Source organism: Zalophus californianus, chromosome 4 (genome assembly GCF_009762305.2).
Source record: "Zalophus californianus isolate mZalCal1 chromosome 4, mZalCal1.pri.v2, whole genome shotgun sequence".
Classification (NCBI taxonomy): domain Eukaryota; kingdom Metazoa; phylum Chordata; class Mammalia; order Carnivora; family Otariidae; genus Zalophus; species Zalophus californianus.
The window spans coordinates 142,133,410-142,153,964 of NC_045598.1; the positions used below are offsets into that span (position 1 = coordinate 142,133,410).

General features: G+C 34.7%; 1 protein-coding gene across 4 annotated transcripts in view; it reads left to right on the forward strand.

Moving 5' to 3' along the window:
- Positions 1 to 20,173, forward strand: part of LRRCC1 (leucine rich repeat and coiled-coil centrosomal protein 1) — a 41,816-nt gene extending 21,643 nt beyond the window's left edge. For 3 of the 4 annotated variants that reach the window (XM_027626118.1, XM_027626137.2, XM_027626147.1), the window contains 13 exons: positions 1,277 to 1,470; positions 1,745 to 1,892; positions 3,538 to 3,686; positions 6,494 to 6,698; positions 7,386 to 7,525; positions 9,132 to 9,333; positions 9,727 to 9,912; positions 10,682 to 10,856; positions 11,659 to 11,822; positions 15,593 to 15,801; positions 15,890 to 16,027; positions 17,483 to 17,618; positions 19,178 to 19,377. In XM_027626118.1, coding sequence (XP_027481919.1) covers positions 1,277 to 1,470; positions 1,745 to 1,892; positions 3,538 to 3,686; positions 6,494 to 6,698; positions 7,386 to 7,525; positions 9,132 to 9,333; positions 9,727 to 9,912; positions 10,682 to 10,856; positions 11,659 to 11,822; positions 15,593 to 15,801; positions 15,890 to 16,027; positions 17,483 to 17,618; positions 19,178 to 19,300 — 2,169 coding nt within the window. In that variant the 3' untranslated portion in view covers positions 19,301 to 19,377. Of the gene's footprint in view, positions 1 to 1,276; positions 1,471 to 1,744; positions 1,893 to 3,537; positions 3,687 to 6,493; positions 6,699 to 7,385; positions 7,526 to 9,131; positions 9,334 to 9,726; positions 9,913 to 10,681; positions 10,857 to 11,658; positions 11,823 to 15,592; positions 15,802 to 15,889; positions 16,028 to 17,482; positions 17,619 to 18,229; positions 18,291 to 19,177 lie in introns of all 4 variants that reach the window. The other variant, XM_027626127.1, reaches the window with a different exon arrangement.
- Positions 20,174 to 20,555: the final 382 nt, after the last annotated feature.

Below are 20,555 nucleotides of genomic sequence, written 5' to 3' on the forward strand. Positions count from 1 at the left end.
ACGATACTATTACAGTACCATTGACTATATTCCCTATTCTCACTTACTCATTCCATAACTGGAAACCTGTACCTTCCAATCTCTTTCATTCATTTCGCCCACCCCTTCATCCCCTCCCCTCTGGCAACCACCAGTTTGTTCTCTGTGTTTATGGGTCTGTTTATGGTTTTTGTATATTTGTTCATTTGTTTTTTAGATTCCACTTATATATGAAATCATACAGTGTTTCTTTTTCTGACTTATTTCACTTAGGAGACTACCCTAGGTCCAGCCATGTTGTCACAGATGGCAATATAATTCTTTTTTATAGCTGAGTAATATACCATTGTTCTTTTCTGCTTATTTGAACATTTGGGTCCTCTCAGGTTAGGTCTCTATTGATTGTGTTTTCCCTTGAGAATAGATCATATTTTGTTGGTTCTTCCTATATTGAGTAGTTATGGAATTTATCCTGGATGTTGTGAATGTTATGTTTTGGAGACTTTAGATGCTATTATAGCCCTCCAAAGAATGTTGATACTTTTGTCATAGCAAGCATTTAACTTGATTTCACTTAAACTATAAATTTGTCTCTAAGGCAGCAGTTCATTTTTTTAATCCTGTAACTGGGCTTCTTACAGTCTGTACTGGCCAATGATTCCTCAGGCCCAAAAGTCTGTGGTTTTTCTACCTTAGTTTTAAGACTCCCTGTGTACTGGGGCGCCTGGGTGGCTCAGTCATTAGGCGTCTGCCTTCGGCTTGGGTCGTGATCCCAGAATTCCTGGGATCGAGCCCCGGATTGGGCTCCCTGCTCGGCGGGAAGCCTGCTTCTCCCTCTCCCACTCCCCCTGCTTGTGTTCCCTCTCTCATTGTGTCTCTCTCTGTCAAATAAATAAAATATATAAAAAAAAGACTCCCTATGTACTGCTGATTGTGGTAAGCTCTCGAGTGAAAAACCGTAAAAACAGAAACACCCTGTTCTGGTCATTTTTTCCAAATCTCAGCTCCTCTCTAGAATAAGCCTGCTTTTGTTCACTGTCCAGGGCCTCCAAATAGTTTTTGTTCATAGTTGTTTGTTTATACTTTTCCTAGACTTTATCATTGCTATCTTGAGAGTCAACCTCATAAGAACTTATTTGTCCATACCAGAAGCTAAATTCCTGTCTTTAATTCTGAACATACCTAGTTTATGAACCTTAATCTTGTAAAAAGTCATAATGTTTTAGGAAATTTCACATTTAAATCTTTTATACTGAACTGAACTTTTAACAAACTTTTGTTGGTTTTTTTATTCTAGACTTCTGATTCTTTAATAGATAATGTTCCTGAGAAAGATCTCAGACCAAAAAGAGATACAGATATGACTTCTGAAAGTGACTATGGCAACAGAAAAGAATGTAATAGAAGAATTCCTCGAAGATCAAAAATCCCATATTATTCCAAAACTATTCAGACTATTAAGCACCACAATAAAAACAACGCTTTTATGAGGTAATTGTTTTAGTTTTAGAAATTCAAATAAGGCACACAGAAGTTAATACTGTTGGCTTGGTCCTTTAAGCTTTCTCAGAGTGATATTTCTTACTTTTCTAATGTCAGAGATTTGACTTTTCAGCCCTGTTGACTCAAATTTGTTCAGTATATTTATATAAATTTATTCAAAAGGATCCCTTTCACTGATAAACTGTCGTTACCTCAGTTGTGAAAACTAGTATAAATAACTGTACGTTTCTTTGGGTTATTACCTATGTTTTACTCTTTTCAGCTGTAATCGTAAAATGAAACCAACTTTCTGTAAAGATTTATATGTAAGATCATCTTTAGCAAACTGTAATATGTTAGAAGAATCAGAAGAACAGAAGACTGAAATCATTAAAGTAGACAACAGTAGCTCAGAAGACACCACTTACCGGGTATGATATGAGAGATTAAGGGGGCATCTGGGTGGCTCAGTCGGTTAAGTGTTTGACTCTTGATCTCAGCTTGGATCTTGATTTCAGGGTGGTAAGTTCAAGCCCCACACTGGGCTCCACACTGGGAGTGGAGCCTACTTAAAAAAAGAGAAAGATTAAGAAAAAAAATGAATGTGAATAATCTTAGTTTTAAATACGAAATTAGTCTCAATAAAATCATGTTTTTATGAGCAAAAAATATTGAATATAATTTTACTAGGGTGATAGATTGGGTTATTTTTCCCTTCCTGACTTCCAGATTTTGTATATTTTTGTAAGTTGTAAAGGAATGGAAATTACACATTTATCTAAGGTCAGATTTTAGTGAAATCATTTGTTATATGTTTGTGGAGGAAAAAAAACAGATCAAAATTTTCAAGTTCTTGTTTCTTTTTTGTTGTTTTTAAAGATTTTATTTATTTGACAGAGAGACACAGCAAGAGAGGGAACACAAGCAGGGGAACTGGGAGAGGGAGAAATAGGCTTCCCGCGGAGTAGGGAGCCAAATGCAGGGCTCGATCCCAGGACTCTAGGATCATGACCTGAGCCAAAGGCAGATACTTAATGACTGAGCCACCCAGGCGCCCCTCAAGTTCTTATTTCTTTTTTTTTTTTTTAAATTAGTCTTTTTTTTTTTTTTAAGATTTTATTTATTTATTTGATGAAGAGAGAGTGAGAGACAGCACGAGAGGGAAGAGGGTCAGAGGGAGAAGCAGACTCCCCGCTGAGCAGGGAGCCCGATGCGGGACTCGATCCCGGGACTCCAGGATCATGACCTGAGCCGAAGGCAGTCGCTTAACCAACTGAGCCACCCAGGCGCCCTCAAGTTCTTATTTCTTAAAGCAATGGTTTCAAACTTTTGGGTCTCAGACCCTCAGATCCATAGCTAAGGAAAATATGGTCTTCTCAGAGGAACTTCTGTATACACTCAAAAAATGTGTTTAATATCAATACTCTTCTGAAACCCAGTTTTGGATGCATCGATCTCGGATTAAGAGGCCTTTAGGAAGGGCACCTGGCTGGCTCAGTTGGCAGAGCGTGAGACTCTTGATCTCGGGTCATGAGCTCAAGCCCCATGTTTGGCACAGAGCTTACTTTAAAAAAACAAAACCAAAAAAAAAAAAAAAAGGCCTTCAGGAATTTAAATATTCTTCAGTATTTGCCTTAATAATTCTCATGTTGTTAAGAATTTTTAGTACACGTTGATGTATATTTTTCTCATATTAGCTTGCCCTTGTTTTACTTATGAAGTGCTAGTTACACTTTCAGTTGTAATGTGCACTGTTCTTCCAGTAGTATAATGACTTTTTTAACAATTTCAAACCTTTCATGCCATTGGTTTCCTCCCCCTGTTCTCAAGTATAGTGGCTTTAATGTTTGAAAAATAATAATCATCACTAGGACAGTAATAGCAGCTAACATTTATTGAGTAGCTATTATGTACCAGGTACTGTTTTATATACTTTACTTTCATTAATTTGTTTAATTCTTACCACAACCCTTTGAATTAAATAACTATTATTCCTATGTTATAAATGAGAAAATTGAGGCAATGAGAGGTTCAGTAACTTTTGCAGGTTCATATAACACTTTTGTTTTCTTCCAGACACTTGTTGAACAACTAGACCAAGAGAGAGAGAAGAGATGGAAAGCTGAACAAGCTGAAAAGAAACTTTTGGATTATATTGCTGAACTACACAAACATGCAAATGAAAAAAAAGATATTCATAGCCTGGCTCTACTCACCACAGATAGGTAAGGGAAAAGTCTGTAAACAGAAAGATCTCTCCTAGTGCAAAGAATACTAAACTTGGAACTGGAATACCTTAGTTTACACTAGGTGTAATAAGATCAAAAACAGTGTATGTGGTTTTAGTTTGTTTTGAACTAATTTTATTTAAAGATTAATGCTTTATGTATATATATATATACACACACACACACACACGTATGTATATATACATACATGTATATATATACATACATATACATACACATTTAAAGATTTAATGCTTTTTATGTACATATATATGTACATATATATACATATATATATATATGTACATATAACAAATAAATTTGTTATGTACACTTCCTTGTGCCTTCAAGCTGAGAAGTGTTAGGTCGATAAATAGGTATAATAAGTGAAGAAGAGCAAAAGACTAGAACAGGGATTGACATTTTTTCTTTTTCGGTAAAGTGTTGGTTTCTATGAAGAATAGGGATTGGCAAACTTTCAGCTTTGTGAGTCATATTTGGTCTCTGTTGCATGTTTTCTACAGTGGGTTTTGGTATCAGATAACCCAAGTTTCTTAATTCTGGTATTTCTGCTTTTCCATCTTACCCATTCCATTGCCTATTTTATCTGTTTTTTTTCTGTATATATTCTCTAATACATTTTTGTCTTACTCCATTCTGTGAGAATACTGGTTTTCTGAAATTACAGTAACCTTTATCTTCTGCTTCTTGTACGTAATTATTTCTAAAGTTATATTTTTCCTCGGGGTACCTGGGTGGCTCAGTCATTAGGCATCTGCCTTTGGCTAGGGTTGTGGTCCCAGGGTCCTGGGATCAAGCCCCACATCGGGCTCCCTGCTCAGCAGGAAGCCTGCTTCTCCCTCTCCCACTCCCCCTGCTTGTGTTCCCTTTCTCACTGTGTCTCTCTCTGTCAAATAAATAAATAAAATTAAAAAAAAAAGTTGTATTTTTCCTCAAAGCGTTGCAAGACCTTTCCATAGAGTTCTTGTTGATTTTTATCCCTTATTCTTGAATGAGCACTGTGTTTCTAGATTTAGTATTTGCCAACAAATAAGGTTTGGGAATTTGCTCTCAGTTCCATTTCCTGTCTGTTTATACAGTGGATAAATTCCCAATCTTAATAGATAAGTAAGTGATGTACACAGCTCCCAACCCAATTCTTAGGTTCTTTTAGGCATTTAGCTAGTAAAATTTTGTGGTACTCATGTATTTTCTATCCCCCACTACCTATTTTTCTCATACTTTGTACCTACGGATTATAAGGAAAATTATAATACCCATCATTCTATGAGACCCTCTCAATTATGCAAGCTATGATGCATAGTATGCATAAGGACCATACTATTACTGGTCCTTCTACCACCACCCACCAACTTCCTCCCTTACTTGTTTTGGGAATTGCTATCTTTGATAAAAGAAGATGCTAGACCGGGGTAAAGAAACAAGATGGGTAAATTAACAATCTCTGACTACCTCATTAGGTACCTAAGTAGCTAATATAGAGTGCGATAGTAGATGTATAGAGTCCCTGTGACCTGAATCATGCAAGAGAGAGAATGCATCTTCCTTTTCTTCCTCCCAGAAAGATGTGATTTTATGAGGCTAAGCCTGAGTGTTCTAGCAGTTGTTTTTCTTTAATTTAGTTTTGTTTGCCTTATAATTGAAATTTCTCCCAGACTTTGACATGTTTTCTCTTGTTTTTAGAGACCCAAGCTGGGTAAACATAATGCCTTAGTCCATGGCCACAGTGATTCATGCATACAGTAGACATATGAACCAAATTGGACTAATCAGAGCCATTCCTAGAACTCTTCTAAATTGAACTAGAGGAAGATAATCTTTTCTATTTGGTCTAGAGCTGTTAGAATGTGAGCCCAGGGATGTTTATAGCTTTTTCCTTCTCTCCATCATACTTTACAAGGAACCCTACAGTAGGAGAAATGGAAACCAGCCTGTAGAGAATCATAGAGAACACTTATGGTCTTCATGGTTTCAGTGGTCCCTCAGAATAGTGCACCCCATCCTCTGAATTGGTTATGTAGGTCAATAAATTCTCCCTTTTAATTTAAGTAGTTAAGAGTTTTTGATTGTAGGGCACCTGGGTGGCTCAGATGGTTAAGCGTCTGCCTTCAGCTCAGGTCATGATCCCAGGATTCTGGAATCGAGTCCCGCATCTGCTCCTTGCTCAGCAGGGAGTCTGCTTCTCCCTCTCCGTCTGCCTCTCCCCCTGCTTGTTCTCTCTCTGTCTCTCTTGCAAATGAATAAATAAAATCTTAAAAAAAAAAAAAGTTTCTGATTGTAATCAAAGGGTTTAACTGATAGAAAGCTAGGATCAGTATTTTGTGTCTGGGAAGATACAGGGAAGTCTAAGTTGACTTACAGTCATCTATTTATATATCATTTCTCTCTTACCCCTTTATAACTGTATCCATGTCTGTTCCCTCTCCTAGATGTTGAACTCCTTGAAGGCACAGGCTTTATCTTAATCCATCTTGTTTGCTTTTAAGCCCACACCTCGCACAGTGTCTGAAACAAATTAGGTGTTCAGTAAAGTTTTGCTATTGAATAGTAAAATTCATATAAAGTTTCATTAATTTATACAGAATGTTTTCCCTTTGGGCACAGTGTTAGTTTCAGGGATGGGAGAGAAGCATATTACACTGTTTTTCAGCCATTTTTGTCTAATGAGTGTTTGAAACATACCTCAAATCTTCCTCTTTATTGTAACCTTTAATGTTAACTACAGTTTTTATCCTTTTGTATGCATAATATATACTTAAAGCCACATTTGATTTCTGCTTTAGGCTAAGGGAAATTATTTTTAAAGAGAGAAATTCCAAAGTACAACTCGAAGTTATGGTTCACAAACTTCAAAATGAAATTAAAAAACTGACTATTGAATTAATTAAAGCAAGAGATCAACAAGAGGATCACATTAGACACTTAAGAACCCTGGAAAAAGCATTAGAAAAAATGGAGAGGCAAAAAGGGCAACAGCAAGCAGCACAGGTATTCTCTCTTTTAATCTATCCGTCATATGAAGTAACACAAATTCATAGTTTTATCTTGAAACAAATTATATTGTTACAGAGTAAACTTAAAAGATATTAGGGTATATGCAAAAATTAATTTTAATGTAACAGTTCCTGTGGAATTCTTTCTTTTCTTTTTGAAGATTTTATTTTTAAGTAGTCTCTACACCCAACATGGGGTTCAAACCTACAACCCCAGGATCAAGAGTCGCGTGCTCTACCAACTGAGCCAGCCAGGACTGAGGACACACACATCTGCGCACCCCCCGCCTGCCCCCACCTGCCCCCACCTCACTGTGGAATTATTCCTGACTAGCCCTCACAAAGCAGTTATAAGAACAGTTGGTGGAAATATTGTAGGTGATTAGGCTTGTATTCTGAGAGCCAGGTTTTAAAAGTCTTTGGGGAGCCTGAAGATTTCATTTTCATACTTTCTGAGTGGAAATTGAGATCTATGATGTAATTAAGCTATACATAATGCTAGTGTGTTTGATGCTTCTAAGGCTATATTTTATGGGACCGTAGAATCATTAATTTAAGAAATTTTGAAAATCAACTTAGTCACCATTTCCTGTCAAGAAGGCACTTTTCTTTGGAGAACTGGCATTAAAATAGAAGCAGGGAGAGTATTATCTAAATACTGTAATTGTGTATATTTACTCAGATGCGACTTATCCAAGAGGTGGAGCTCAAAGCTGCCGCTGCTGATACAGAAATAAACTTACTTAGAACTTCTCTTCATCAAGAAAAGGAACAAGTACAGCAACTTCATGAACTTCTTGCATTGAAAGAACAAGAACACAGGTAAATGAAAAATATATCAGGAAAACAATGACTTTTTTTTTAAAGATTTATTTTTATTTATTTGTGAGAGAGAGCGTGCTTGTGCGTGCACATGCGCACAAGTAGGAGGAGGGGCACAGGGAGAAGCAGACTCCCCACCAAGCAGGGAGCCGGTCACGGGGCTCAGTCCCAGGACCCTGGGATCATGACTTGAACCCGAAGGCAGATACTTAACTGACTGAGACACCCAGGCGCCCCAAATAATGACATTTAAAAATAGGAAAAGGAAATTTCTTCTCCCTACCCTACTCCTTTACCTAAAACTAGACTGATTGATCAGTGGTGAAATCTAACAATTAGTTTGTGAAAAATAACATGTTTATGCGTTAAAATCAGTCTTACATTAAGAACTAGTAGCTTAAAAACAAATAGGTGGCTTTATTGAGGTAAGAGCTTATAACAGTAAAGTTTATTTTGTATTTTTCCAAATCCACCCAAAAGTTGGTCATTGTAATACGGAGAAAACTGTTTTAATTGACCTCCAAGTAACTACCTATTAATCTATAGTCTTTATTCTCTGAAGTGCAGGAGTCAACAAACTTTTTCTGTGAAGGGCCACATAGAAAATATTTCAGGCTTTTCAGGCCATACCAAACTATATTTTTGTAGTAAAAAAAGTAGCCGTAGGGAATATGTAAACAAATGGGCATGGCTGTGTTCCAATAAAAGTTTATTTCTCAAAAAAAGTCTCAGGCCAGATTTGGCCTATCAGTTGTAGTGTGCCAGCCCTGTTCTCTGGAATCTACCATAATTTGAAAACTTGCAGCTGGTTATCTACTTACTGCCCTACCAGTTGAATTGTGTATTTGCCATGGGTTAATTGTGTTTGTTCCAAAAACCTGTTTTGTTTTTACCCTTACATAAGTGAGATTTTTAATTATAAATTAAATTTTGATGTTCTGGGGAAGATTGTCATCGTGTGCAGGGGCAGAATGACTATAAAAGATTGGGGGAGATAATTGTAAAAATTAAAGTTTTGCACTGAGTTTCCTTTACAAATATATTTTAACTTCTTGTTCTAGTTTAAAGAAACCAAAACTAGAAATAATGGATTTTGTATTATGGGTTTGACTTACTCAGGAAAAATAGTGGAGAACTCTAAAGAATGAACTCACATTTAAATTAAAAAAAACTTGCCCTGTATATCAAAAGATTGGTGAATAATTTCACACTTTAACTGATTTTTTTTCTATTAACCAACCACCAGTAACAGACTGTATTCGTTGTATATCAGAGATTTAGCCAAAGTAGAGGATACCACAGTGAAGTAGAATTTGACTTCTACAAATGCACCTAAAGAATTTTAGAAGCCGTGTAGTGACTCTGGACTACCTCAGTTTAGATACGGCATACTCCTTTTATCCTCATTACCACTGAACAGACAATCAAATGAAACTCATATTCTTCCTCTACCGTCCTGTGCCAGTTTCTTTGCTCCAAAGTGAGGAGCTGATCTTAAATTACAAACAGAGAATATAGACTATTTTAACAACTATTTAAAGACCTTGAAAGTTTTTCTTTCCAGGTTAAATAGCATCCTGTGATTTTTATTTGTTTTGCATTCCAGGAAAGAACTGGAAACAAGGGAGTTTCTCAGTGATGCTGAGTTCCAGGAGGCCTTAGCTAAAGAAGTAGCTAAAGAAGAAAGAAAGCATGAGCAAGATATAAAAGAATACCAAGAAAAAATTGATACATTAAACCAACAGTATATGGATTTAGAAAATGAATTCCGTATTGCTCTAACTGTTGAAGCCAGAAGATTTAAAGATGTAAGAATTGGCATCTAGCTTTTTATTGAAAACAGAATCAGCGAGATATGTTTGGATGAGAGGACTGTATTTTAGAATTCTAGTTCTATTTACACATTGTCTATGTGATTTTAAGCAAATTACTTCAATTCTTAGCACCTTAGTTTCTTCATGTAAATAATAGCTATTCTTCAGTGCTGTTGCAAAAACTAAGATTATAAATGATCAAGTAAAGAGAGCACTAGAATAGGAATTGGGCAGCCTGAATTCTTCTATTACACTAGAGTGGGGATTGGCAAACTAAAGCCCCTGGGCCTATTTTTTAAATAAAGTTTTATTAGAACACAGCTACAGAAACAAATAGTTTCTCAATATTTGGAGAACTGCTATTTATAATGCAATTTTGAAATATAGGTTAAAGATGGTTTTGAAAATGTTGCAACTGAGTTAGCAAAGAGCAAGCATGCTCTTGTTTGGGCTCAACGAAAAGAAAATGAATCTTCCTCTTTAATTAAAGATCTGACCTGTATGGTGAAGGAGCAAAAAACAAAACTTGCAGAAGTTTCGAAATTGAAACAGGAAACAGCAGCAAATTTACAGGTAAAACATTGTAACATTATATTTCCTTTTTAATTTTTTATGTCATTGTCTCAAGTATATCCTGACAATTTTAGGAAGTAACACAATTACAAACTTCTAATGATGCTAATTATGTATCTGAGGTGTATGAGAAAAGTAATATAACTAGGAGATTAAACCATAATTTCACAGATTGTATTGCTTACACTAAAATAGTATTTAAGTAAAATAAGTGAATTTAAGAAGTGTACTAAGTAAATAGATGCCAGTTGTACAGTGATACAGCAAAAATTGTGATGGTGATACTCAGATGGTAACCTGACTTTGGGAAACACCACGCAAATTGCTGATAATTTTGTGGTGGTCATGGTTATTTTAGATATACCTAGCTGTAATAATTTTTAAATTTTTTTAGTGCTTTTGTCTCAATTTCAAACATTAGTGGTATTTTGCCCAAGAGAACTTAATTTCTGAAAGTGTCCTTCAGATTATTGATCTAAATGCTTGATAAGAAATTTTGAGTATTCCATGTATAGTTATTCTTTTAAGATACTGATACTAGAATAAAATTCAGAGTTTTTAAAGGGATAGTCTCTTAAATTTTGACTTTTTATTTTACAACCTATATTGGTCTCTAATAAAATTAAAACTTTCTGATGTAAAATTTAGGACCATTTACTATGTATTTGCTTAAACATTTTTTCTCATAAAATGCAAAAAGTAAAAAATAAGCACTTAAATGTAATAATTACTTTGCTTCCCCCCACCCCATGTTTCTGGGGATATACAGAATCAAATCAACACCCTTGAAATCTTGATTGAAGATGACAAGCAGAAGAGTATTCAAATAGAACTTCTCAAGCATGAAAAAGTCCAGCTTATTTCTGAGCTAGCCGCCAAGGAATCACTAATTTATGGTTTGAGGACAGAAAGAAAAGTATGGGGGCATGAGTTGGCACAACAGGGTAAAATTTTCAAATTTTCAAAGTGAAAATAGCCCATTCTTCTAAATGAACATATCTGTGTATTGAGAAAAGGAGGGGCTTATTAACTCTGCCTAAGACACACCAAAAAAGAAAGTAATATTTTATATGGAAGGATAAGTAGGTATTTGCCAGCCAAACAGCCAAATGAAATGCCTCCTAAGATGTGAATTTCTTACACTAGTTAGGAAGTTACAGCTCTGATTTTTTTGTTGTTGGTGGTTTTCTTCCCAATATAATTTGGCTACTTTTCTGAACAGGTCTACCTTTACAGTGCTACAACTAAGTCATTGAAATAATTCTTTCTTATACAGTGCTTTTAAATTATTTCTATGGTATACAATACTCAGTTTTTTCCTAAAAATGTTGGTAACACTTATCTTGTTATACATGGAGAAATGTGAGATAGCGTATGAATGAAAACCACTTTAGATTTAGGTTAATTTACTCTTAGTTTCCTTTCTTTTCCCGTCACTATGAAGTAAGAAATCGACACAGTTTTCTGGCATTTGTAGATACTTTACAAATTATGAATAGCTAGATGTTGGTTTTATGTCTGAGTTATTTGTTCTTGATTTCTAGTTTTAGGTTTTCCAAATAACGATAGGTATTTGAAAGACCTTTCAGTTCTCTTCCCCTTTCCTTTCTGTTATGCTTTATATTGTTTTTTTAATTCAGTTTTTCTTTTTATTTACTGTATTACACATTGTTAAATTAGATGTTCATAAAATACAAATCTTCCAAGGTCTTTTAAAGTTTATTACTGATGATGTTTATTTCTCAGGATCATCTCTAGCCTTAGATCGTGGGAAATTAGAGGCACAAATTGAAAGTTTATATAGAGAGAATGAGTCTCTGAGAAAGGCAAATGAATGCGATAATGATGCATTAAGAATTAAGTGCAAAATCATAGAAGACCAAACTGAAACCATTGGAAAATTAAAAACTGTAAGTTTGATACTTTATTTTGGGAAAAGAGCATGTGGCAGATTTGTAAACCAGTGGATCAAATTATCAAATAAATATCTATCTCAATGAATCCAAGCTGTTGTGGAATTTGGGACAGATTGTCATGTGTTTCCTTGTATGAAATATGCCCTTTGCCTTTTAAAAGGACTGTATGGCTTTTATTTATTAATTTTAAATTACTTTTACCTCAGAATTTTATGGGATGATGTTATTATGGCCTGTGAAATAACTGAAAGTAGTGTCAATAAAGGGTTAGGAATCTTAAGAAAATTCCTGTTTTATATGTTTAAAATATCCTTTTAGAGCATTGTTTAGGATGTTCCAGTATTGCTAAATCACATCTCAAAATTAAGACAAAACCAGCAATTCTATATTTAAAAATAAATTTCCCAGGGGAAACCATTTTTTTACCCTCTTCTTCAATATGGCCTACTTTTTTTTTTTTAAGATTTTATTTATTTATTTGACAGAGAGAGACACAGCAAGAGAGGGAACACAAGCAGGGGGAGTGGGAGAGGAAGTAGCAGGCTTCCCGCCAAGCAGGGAGCCCAATGTGGGGCTTGATCCCAGGACCCTGAGATCATGACCTGAGCTGAAGGCAGACACCTAACGACTGAGCCACCCAGGTGCCCCAATATGGCCTATCTTTTTTTTTTTTTTAAGATTTTATTTATTTGTCAGAGAGAGAGCATGCATGCAAGAGAAGGGAACACAAGCAGGGGGAGCAGCAGGCAGAGGGAGAAGCAGGCTCCCCACTGAGCAAGGAGCCCAATGCAGGACTCGATCCCAGGACCCCGGGACCACGACCCAAGCCGGGGGCAGACGCCTAACTGACTCAGCCACCCAGGCGTCCCCCAATATGGCCTATCTTAAGAGAGATACTAACAGGATTGCTTGCTTCAAAGTATGTCACGTGAAAAATTTCCAGAGGAATTTTTTTAGTTATCGTGAGCACTGAATCAACTTTGACCTCCAAATTTTTCTCCAAGAGATTGTCTCTTAAAATATAAAAATGGAGAAAAGAGTTAAGAAACTTCTAAATGAGATTACCACCCATTAAAGAACTCATTCTTAAGAGTAGCTATAATGGCCTAAGATTTATTTTTCTTTTTCTTAGTCACTTTTTTAAAAATTCCTTGAGAACTTTATCAAGTACAGAAAATCAACATTTATCACAATGTTGCTATATCCATAGCTAGATTTAGGCTATGAATGGGTGAACTATACCACCCTAAACAATTATATCGGTATTCCCTCAATTGAAATTTGGTTTCAGTTTATCCAAAAATTCAAATATATATGTCATACATGCCAAGCAGCAGGGAAAATTATTGAAATTTATTTAGCAGTAAGCCTTTTTTCTTATTTTAAAAATCTAGCCAAGCATATTTTCCTTTGAGTTAAGCTAAATATGAAACACAAAGACTTGTGATTTGCTTTTAAGTTTCACAGGGCAAAGCAGATGATACTCTGGGTATAATACATTGTTTTTGACAAAGCTACTTCCACAGAAGACTGATGCTTTTTTTTTTTCTTAAGATTTTATTTATTTGACAGGGAGAGACACACAGCAAGAGAGGGAACACAAGCCACAAGCAGGGGGAGTGGGAGAGGGAGAAGCAGGCTTCCCGCGGAGCAGGGAGCCCAGTGTGGGGCTCATCCCAGGACCCTGGGATCATGACCTGAGCCAAAGGCAGATGCTTAACAACTGAGCCACCCAGGCGCCCCAAGACTGCTGCCTTCTTGTCAGTCTCTGAGCAGGAAGGAAATGACTAGTAATGAATGATAACAGTTGATCTGAAACACAGAAGAGTTTTAGTTTTAGGTTTTTGTTTTTTTTTTTTTTTAAATGTCAGCCTGTCATTTTTTTTCCCCACAATTTACTACATTTATTCTAAAGAACATTGCATCAGCCTCAAAGATATGAGTATTAGTGGTGCTTTCCCACTAATCATACAGAGATAGTTTGCCGCAAATTCATCATCACTAATACCTAAAAGGATAATGACCCTTATTTGTTAAATTAGGTGTTCATAAAATAGAAATCCTACAGGTCTTTTAAAGTTTGTTATTGATAATGTTGTTTCTCAGGCTTGTCTCTATCCCAAAATCATGGGAAACTAGGGGTTCGGATTGAAAGTTTATGTAAAAAGAACAAGTCTGCAAAAGGCAAATGAACATGATAATGAAGTTTAATGTTTTCAGTTTGGAGTTTGATAATTTCAATTAAATAGATTCTATAGTTAGCTTCTGACTATGGAAATCAGAAGCAGAAGTTTTTTAAAATTCTGTTTCCTCCCCATATATTATTTTGGTATTTTTCAGTATATATGGCTCACATACTCTCTGGTGATGCCGTGTTTGTTATTTTTTATTAATAGGATTATTTCATAAGACTCTTTTATAGCTTTTGTGGACACCCATAATATGTGGCAAGACTGCTCACTCTTAAGTGCTTCAGACAGTCATGGGGAGAAAATAAACAATTCATGACTTTTATGCAGATGTTGGTCAAGACTACAAGACTACCTGACATCTTTGCTTAGAATTTTTAGATATGTAACACACTGAGGAATTGAACCACCTCCTTATAATACTTATGAATACATACTTAAGTGTATTTGTTTGTTTACTCCATCTTCTTCCCAGAAGTAGGAAAAAGGGTGGGGTGGGGCAGAGGAAACGGTAAAAATCAGAGCTACCAATTTCGTCTTTTTCTCACTTGCAGAGACTGATATCAGTAGGTGGTATATTGCAGGGCTATTCCAGACATCCAGGCATGCCCACATAAAGCAAACAAATGTTCCCTGGAATAAATAACCTATAGAGGCCTAGTACCTGCAAACTTTTAACAGTGCCTATGGTAGTTTTGATCTTTCATTATCCTCTGATTTATAGTATGTAAATACAGGATGAAGTCTGGCTTATGGTATAGAAGATAGAATAAAAAATGTTTTGGGAAATACAAAACCTGTTTTTATGTGACAAAATTTTAATAGTGATAAAATCATACTTTATTTTGAAGTAAAGTATTTGCTCATCCTGATGCAGAAAGCACTTAATGTTTAGCACAGTAGAAATAGCAGTTTAATTTGTGCCATGAGTGATATACTGTGAATATCAGTCTTTGCTGTATCAGTCATCCACTCAAGAGTTTTCTGTTTCTGTCATGAAATCATCTTTTCAAATGCAAAATTGTGGTAATTGAAAATTTTATTGTGCTGCTTTCTTTTCCTTCTCTCTCCCTCTATGATTAATAATTGCCTAATTTACCGACATAAAAAATGTGTAGGGAATAAAAATCTTATTTTTGTTAATAGTACTTAAAGTAGTAGTGATGTTTCTTACTGATTGTCATTTAAAAATGTCCTGTAGGGGCACCTGGGTGGCTCCGTGGGTTAAGCGTCTGCCTTAAGGGTATGTCCTGTAAATCTCTTTGAAAACACTCAACAAATTCATTTTTTTTTTTTAAGATTTTATTTACTTAGAAAGAGCACAAGCAGCGGGGAGGGGGAGAGGGAGAAGCAGGCTCCCCACTGAGCAGGGAGCCCGACACAGGGCTTGATCCCAGGATGCCAGGACCCGAGATCATGACCTGAGCTGAAAGCAGATGCTTAACTAATTGAGCCACCCAAGTGCCCCTCAATTTATTTTTTTAATTTGTAGTTTTTAGAATAATTTTAAACCATATCTAATTTAGGAAATGAGACATTTAATAAAAGTAAAGTGCTGATTTTTTTTTCTTGAAGTGTGTACAAGAAAGAGAAGAACAAATCAAAATATTACAAGAAAAGATCACTGAAATACAAAAATGTACTCAAGAACAACTTGATGAAAAATCTTCACAACTGGATGACATAATTGAAAAACTGGAAAGACACAATGAAAGAAAAGAAAAACTAAAACAACAGTTGAAAGTAAAGGAATTAGAACTTGAAGAAATTAGAAAAGCTTACAGGTATATAGTATTTCCTGTTGAGAAATAAAATGTGGCTAAGTAATTTCATATAACCAGTTTTATTTTTAAAATTTTTTTTTCATATTAGTACACTTAATCAGAAATGGCATGATAAAGGAGAGCTTCTAAGTCATCTTGAAATGCAAGTAAAAGAAGTGAAAGAAAAATTTGAAAACAAGGAAAGGAAACTTAAAGCAGAAAGAGACAAAAGTATTGAACTACAAAAGTAAGCACTAAGTCCCAAAGTATGTGGGAGATCTTTAAACATAAATACTGAATTGGGATGGCTGAGGTAATGTGAAAAGGACAGAGAAAAGGACTAAACACATGTTGGACTTAGTTATTTGCAAAGTAATTTACTTCCATTTTATCTATAAAATATAGATAATAGTTCCTACCTCCAATGTCTGATGTGAGGTTTAAATTTTGTGTATATGTATATTTATGTATATATATGGCTTATATGAGTTACTTAGTGCCTGACACATAGGATTGCTGCGGAAAAATATTATACTCTATAGATAAAGTTTTAATTGATAATACAGTTACTTGTTTGTCTGCTAACAGACCCTGTTCCACTTTGCTTTCAACCAGCAATAATACAGGGACTTTGGCTTGGAACCTGTTGTAATGTTCTCTCTTGCCTGTCATAATTTGGAGTCTTTTATATCCTAAAAGAAATAATCATTTCTGATAAATAGCAGTTCCTAAACTTTAATATAAATCATAAAGTCTGATAGTTTTCAGAATCTCTTACATTACATTTTTTATTGTGTTAATCACAAAACAGTAAAGACTTGATTTTTTTTATTTTATACATTAATGCTTTTATGACTAAGATTAGTATATATGATTTTTGACTTAATAGAATTTTAATAAAAACCTTTATATAGCCTTTTATAATATATAAGTTGATTTTTTTTCTTATATCTTAATTTGAACCCAGCAGTAATTCTGTGAGGTTGGCAGAGCAGGTAGGATTATCCTGTTTTATAGTTAGTTGAAAAACTTAAATGCAGAGTTTGTAACTTGCCCTTAAGTCATATGGCTACTAAGTGTTGCAACTGGGAATAAAAAAGACTTGATTCATGGACCCTAATGTTCAGTCCGTTATTACTATGGGCTATACCAAAAGCAGAAAATGTGTTCATTATGGACTTAACTTTTTTAATAAAATTATTCACATTTAATATAAAGGAATTGGTTCTTTGCCTCTAAGAAACTTTTAACAATAAATTTTGTGAATACTATTTAATGTTTTTATTAACATAGAGTATTATCTGTTAAGCATTAACATAGAGAAGTCAGACATACAATACATATTCATAAACTTAAACCTTCCTATAGTGTATACCTCTCAAATTAGCATACTACAAACCCCTGGGGAAAAAGAGATTGATAATAGTCATCTGTGAATGTGCTTATAAATCATTAGACTCAAAATAAATGAGAACCCGAGTACTCTAACTTTTAGAGGGTGAAAGTGTAACAAATTTTCATTGATTTTACCCTACCTTGTTGTGTTATTAACAGATTCCGCTAGATGATGAACCCAAGATAGCCCTTTGCCACTTAATGGAGTTATACTTCCATTAAAATATGAATATAAGAGTTACCATCTAAGAAGAAAAAATCCTAATTTTTATGCACAAAGATACATAGTTTTTGTTTTATTTTTAAGGGATGCGGTGGAAAAGCTTCATAGTATGGATGATGCCTTTAAAAAACAAGTTGATGCAATTGTTGAAGCTCATCACGCTGAAATAATACAACTGGCAAGTGAAAAGCAGAAATACATTGATTCTGCAAATTTAAAGGTACTATAAATAAAAAGTACAATCCATCATTACTTTGGGAAAAGTTTCCAAAGAGTATTTTATTAATTAGGCTTTAAGACTATCACTGATGATCTTGAATGATATCATTTAATATCAAGATTTCATTTAATATCATTGACAGAGGAACTTTGGATGATGTTAAATCAGAGGTAGACATCAGAATCACCTATAGAGCTTTTTAATAATACACATGCATGAGCTTCCCCCTCAGAGACTTTCATTTCCTAAGTCTCTGGTTAGACCTAGGTGTTTTTAAAACACAACAGGTAACCCCTGTTTGGTTTGATATGACCCCTCTGTTGAGATCCACTAGGTGAGTGGACAGTTGGAAATTTCCATTTTCCCTTGATCCTGAAGCAGCAGTAAGAAACTGAGATATCTGTGAGACAGAGATTGAAAATCATCTAACTGGGAAAGAGTTCATAAACAGAAAGAGTAACTCCATATAATTATAATGACAGTTGTGTGATTAGGTGACATAACCCTCAAGAGTCTTTGTGGAAAAAAAAAAGCAACAAGGTCTTTGGAAATAATGACAATAAATAAGGAAGTATAACTTGTTCAAAATGTAGTTCTTTATTTTATTTCAGGTCAACAGATGTTTCAGAAGTTTTCTTTAAAATCTACCAAGTGTTAACAAGGGTGCATCAGGTAATACCAAATAAAGCATAAGATTAGGTCCTTAGCTGAAAGGAAAATACTGAGTTTAATTTTGGACCTCTGGTGCCAATATGGTGTAATAGCAAAGGGATGTTAGAGAGTTACAGAAATGGCACCAGGGCTTAAGTGTGATAATCATGAAAAAATTACAAATTATTACATAAAGATGATAAATTAGGAGAAATAGTTTTCTAAGGGAAAAAGACTAGGAAGTCTGTATTAGAGATTCAGAAGAGGGAAGTAAACAGAAAGGAATGGTCATGTTGATAGCACTATTAGGAATGTATCATAGGATAGAGAGTTTCAAGCAAAAATTAATAGTATACAATACAGAGAATCCTAGGAGAATATAGGTTAGGAAGGAATGATAAAATTATCTCTCAAAAAGACGGTAATTTATAACCAAGAGGAATTTTAGAAATGCAGTAGACGAGATTAAAGCGTTTCTTTGGGAAGGGAGGTTATTTCAGTTTTAAAAGTCTGTAAGGAACTGATGTTTTAGTTGAACTCATGACTCCTCATTCATACATAGCACAGAACAGTGGAAAGATTAAGTCAGAAGACTTGAGTTTCTGTTCATATGTGCTACTGAGAAACTGCACAACCTTGAACAAATTTTCTAAGCTCTAAAATACAGTTAAGATAAATTACCATGTGCTCATCATAAGAACCTGTGAGATCTAGACAATATAAATGTAAGTACTTTGTGTACAGTATTAGTATTTGAACAAGTTACATTATACATACCTCTTTGCTTTAAATGAATACCACAAGTTATAAAATTCATAAGAGTGAAGTTTGACTTTTTCTTTCAGAATGCATTTTTAAAATATATTTTCTTTAAAAAATTTAAATGCAAAATTTACATGTTGATTTAGGTTCATCGAGTTGAAGAAGAAATGCGTGAACTTCTTCAGGAAACATGCAAGAACAAAAAAGCAATGGAAGAAAAAATTAGGCAACTTGCTTTTGCTTTAACTGAAATTCAGCAAGAAATGTGATGGTTATGAGAATGAATTTAATTGAAATGGAACAGCAGACCTATTGTAAAAATGATTAAATATTGTAATAGTAGTAACTGCTATGACTTTGAAATGTCTCTTTCTACACATTTCATTCTAATTATATTTTAAAAGACTTGATTATTTTTTAATTGTATATGTAGGTTTTTATAATAAATTGTTGATAATTATGTGTATTAGAAAAACATCAAAATAACTAGACTTACAACACTTTCTTGTTTCTGTGCTATACATTGTTCGGTAATTACACATTTGTCTTCAAATATGTAAATGGAAATTAACAGTATTTGGACTATATGAGGTAAAGTATTTTCATCACTGTTACCTTATTGTGTTGATGAACTAATTATATTTATTGGTCATCCTTTAGTTGACGTAGCTCCATTTTTTTTTAAATGCTCGTAAGTGTAGCTGAAAAGTATTTGAAGTCTGTATGTTAAAAGATACAGCATTCTTAACAAAGCATATGTAGCCATCTCCACATTACCCATAAAGACCCCTTTTTTATAATGCATATGCCTTCTTCATTAAAGATTACATATAAGGTTTCATAAACATTGTTCCTCAAGAGGAACACCTTGTTTTCCCTTCTAATCACTGTATTTGAAAGAATTTTTATTTTGACTTTTGTCATCTCTTATGTTGCTATGTATGCAGAACAAAAACCTAGGTACTATCACTATTTCTAAAAGAAAGAATATAATATCACATTTTTAACTAATAGCCACTGAACTAAGTTGTTTGGGGTTTTCTTTGTTTGTTATTTTATCATGGGGCTTGAACTCACAACCCTGAGATCAAGACCTGAGCTGAGATCAAGAGTCGGACACTTAACCAACTGAACCACCCAGGCAGCCCTGAACTAAGTTTTATAATTTTTTTTTTTTTTAAGATTTTATTTATTTATTTGACAGAGACACAGTGAGAGAGGGAACACAAGCAGGGGGAGTGGGAGAGGGAGAAGCAGGCTTCCCACTGAGCAGGGAGCCCGATGCGGGGCTCGATCCCAGGACCCTGAGATCATGACCCGAGCTGAAGGCAGACGCTTAACGACTGAGCCACCCAGGCGCCCCAGCCCTGAACTAAGTTTTAAAAATTAAATGCAATCAGAAAAGTAAATACTTCTAAAAGAGAGGGCTCCATTTCATGAAAGGCAAGCTTCTTATTGAACTCTATGGGACAGCAGCATCAAACATACCAACATGCACAATGGAGGTGGGAGAGCAGGGCATAA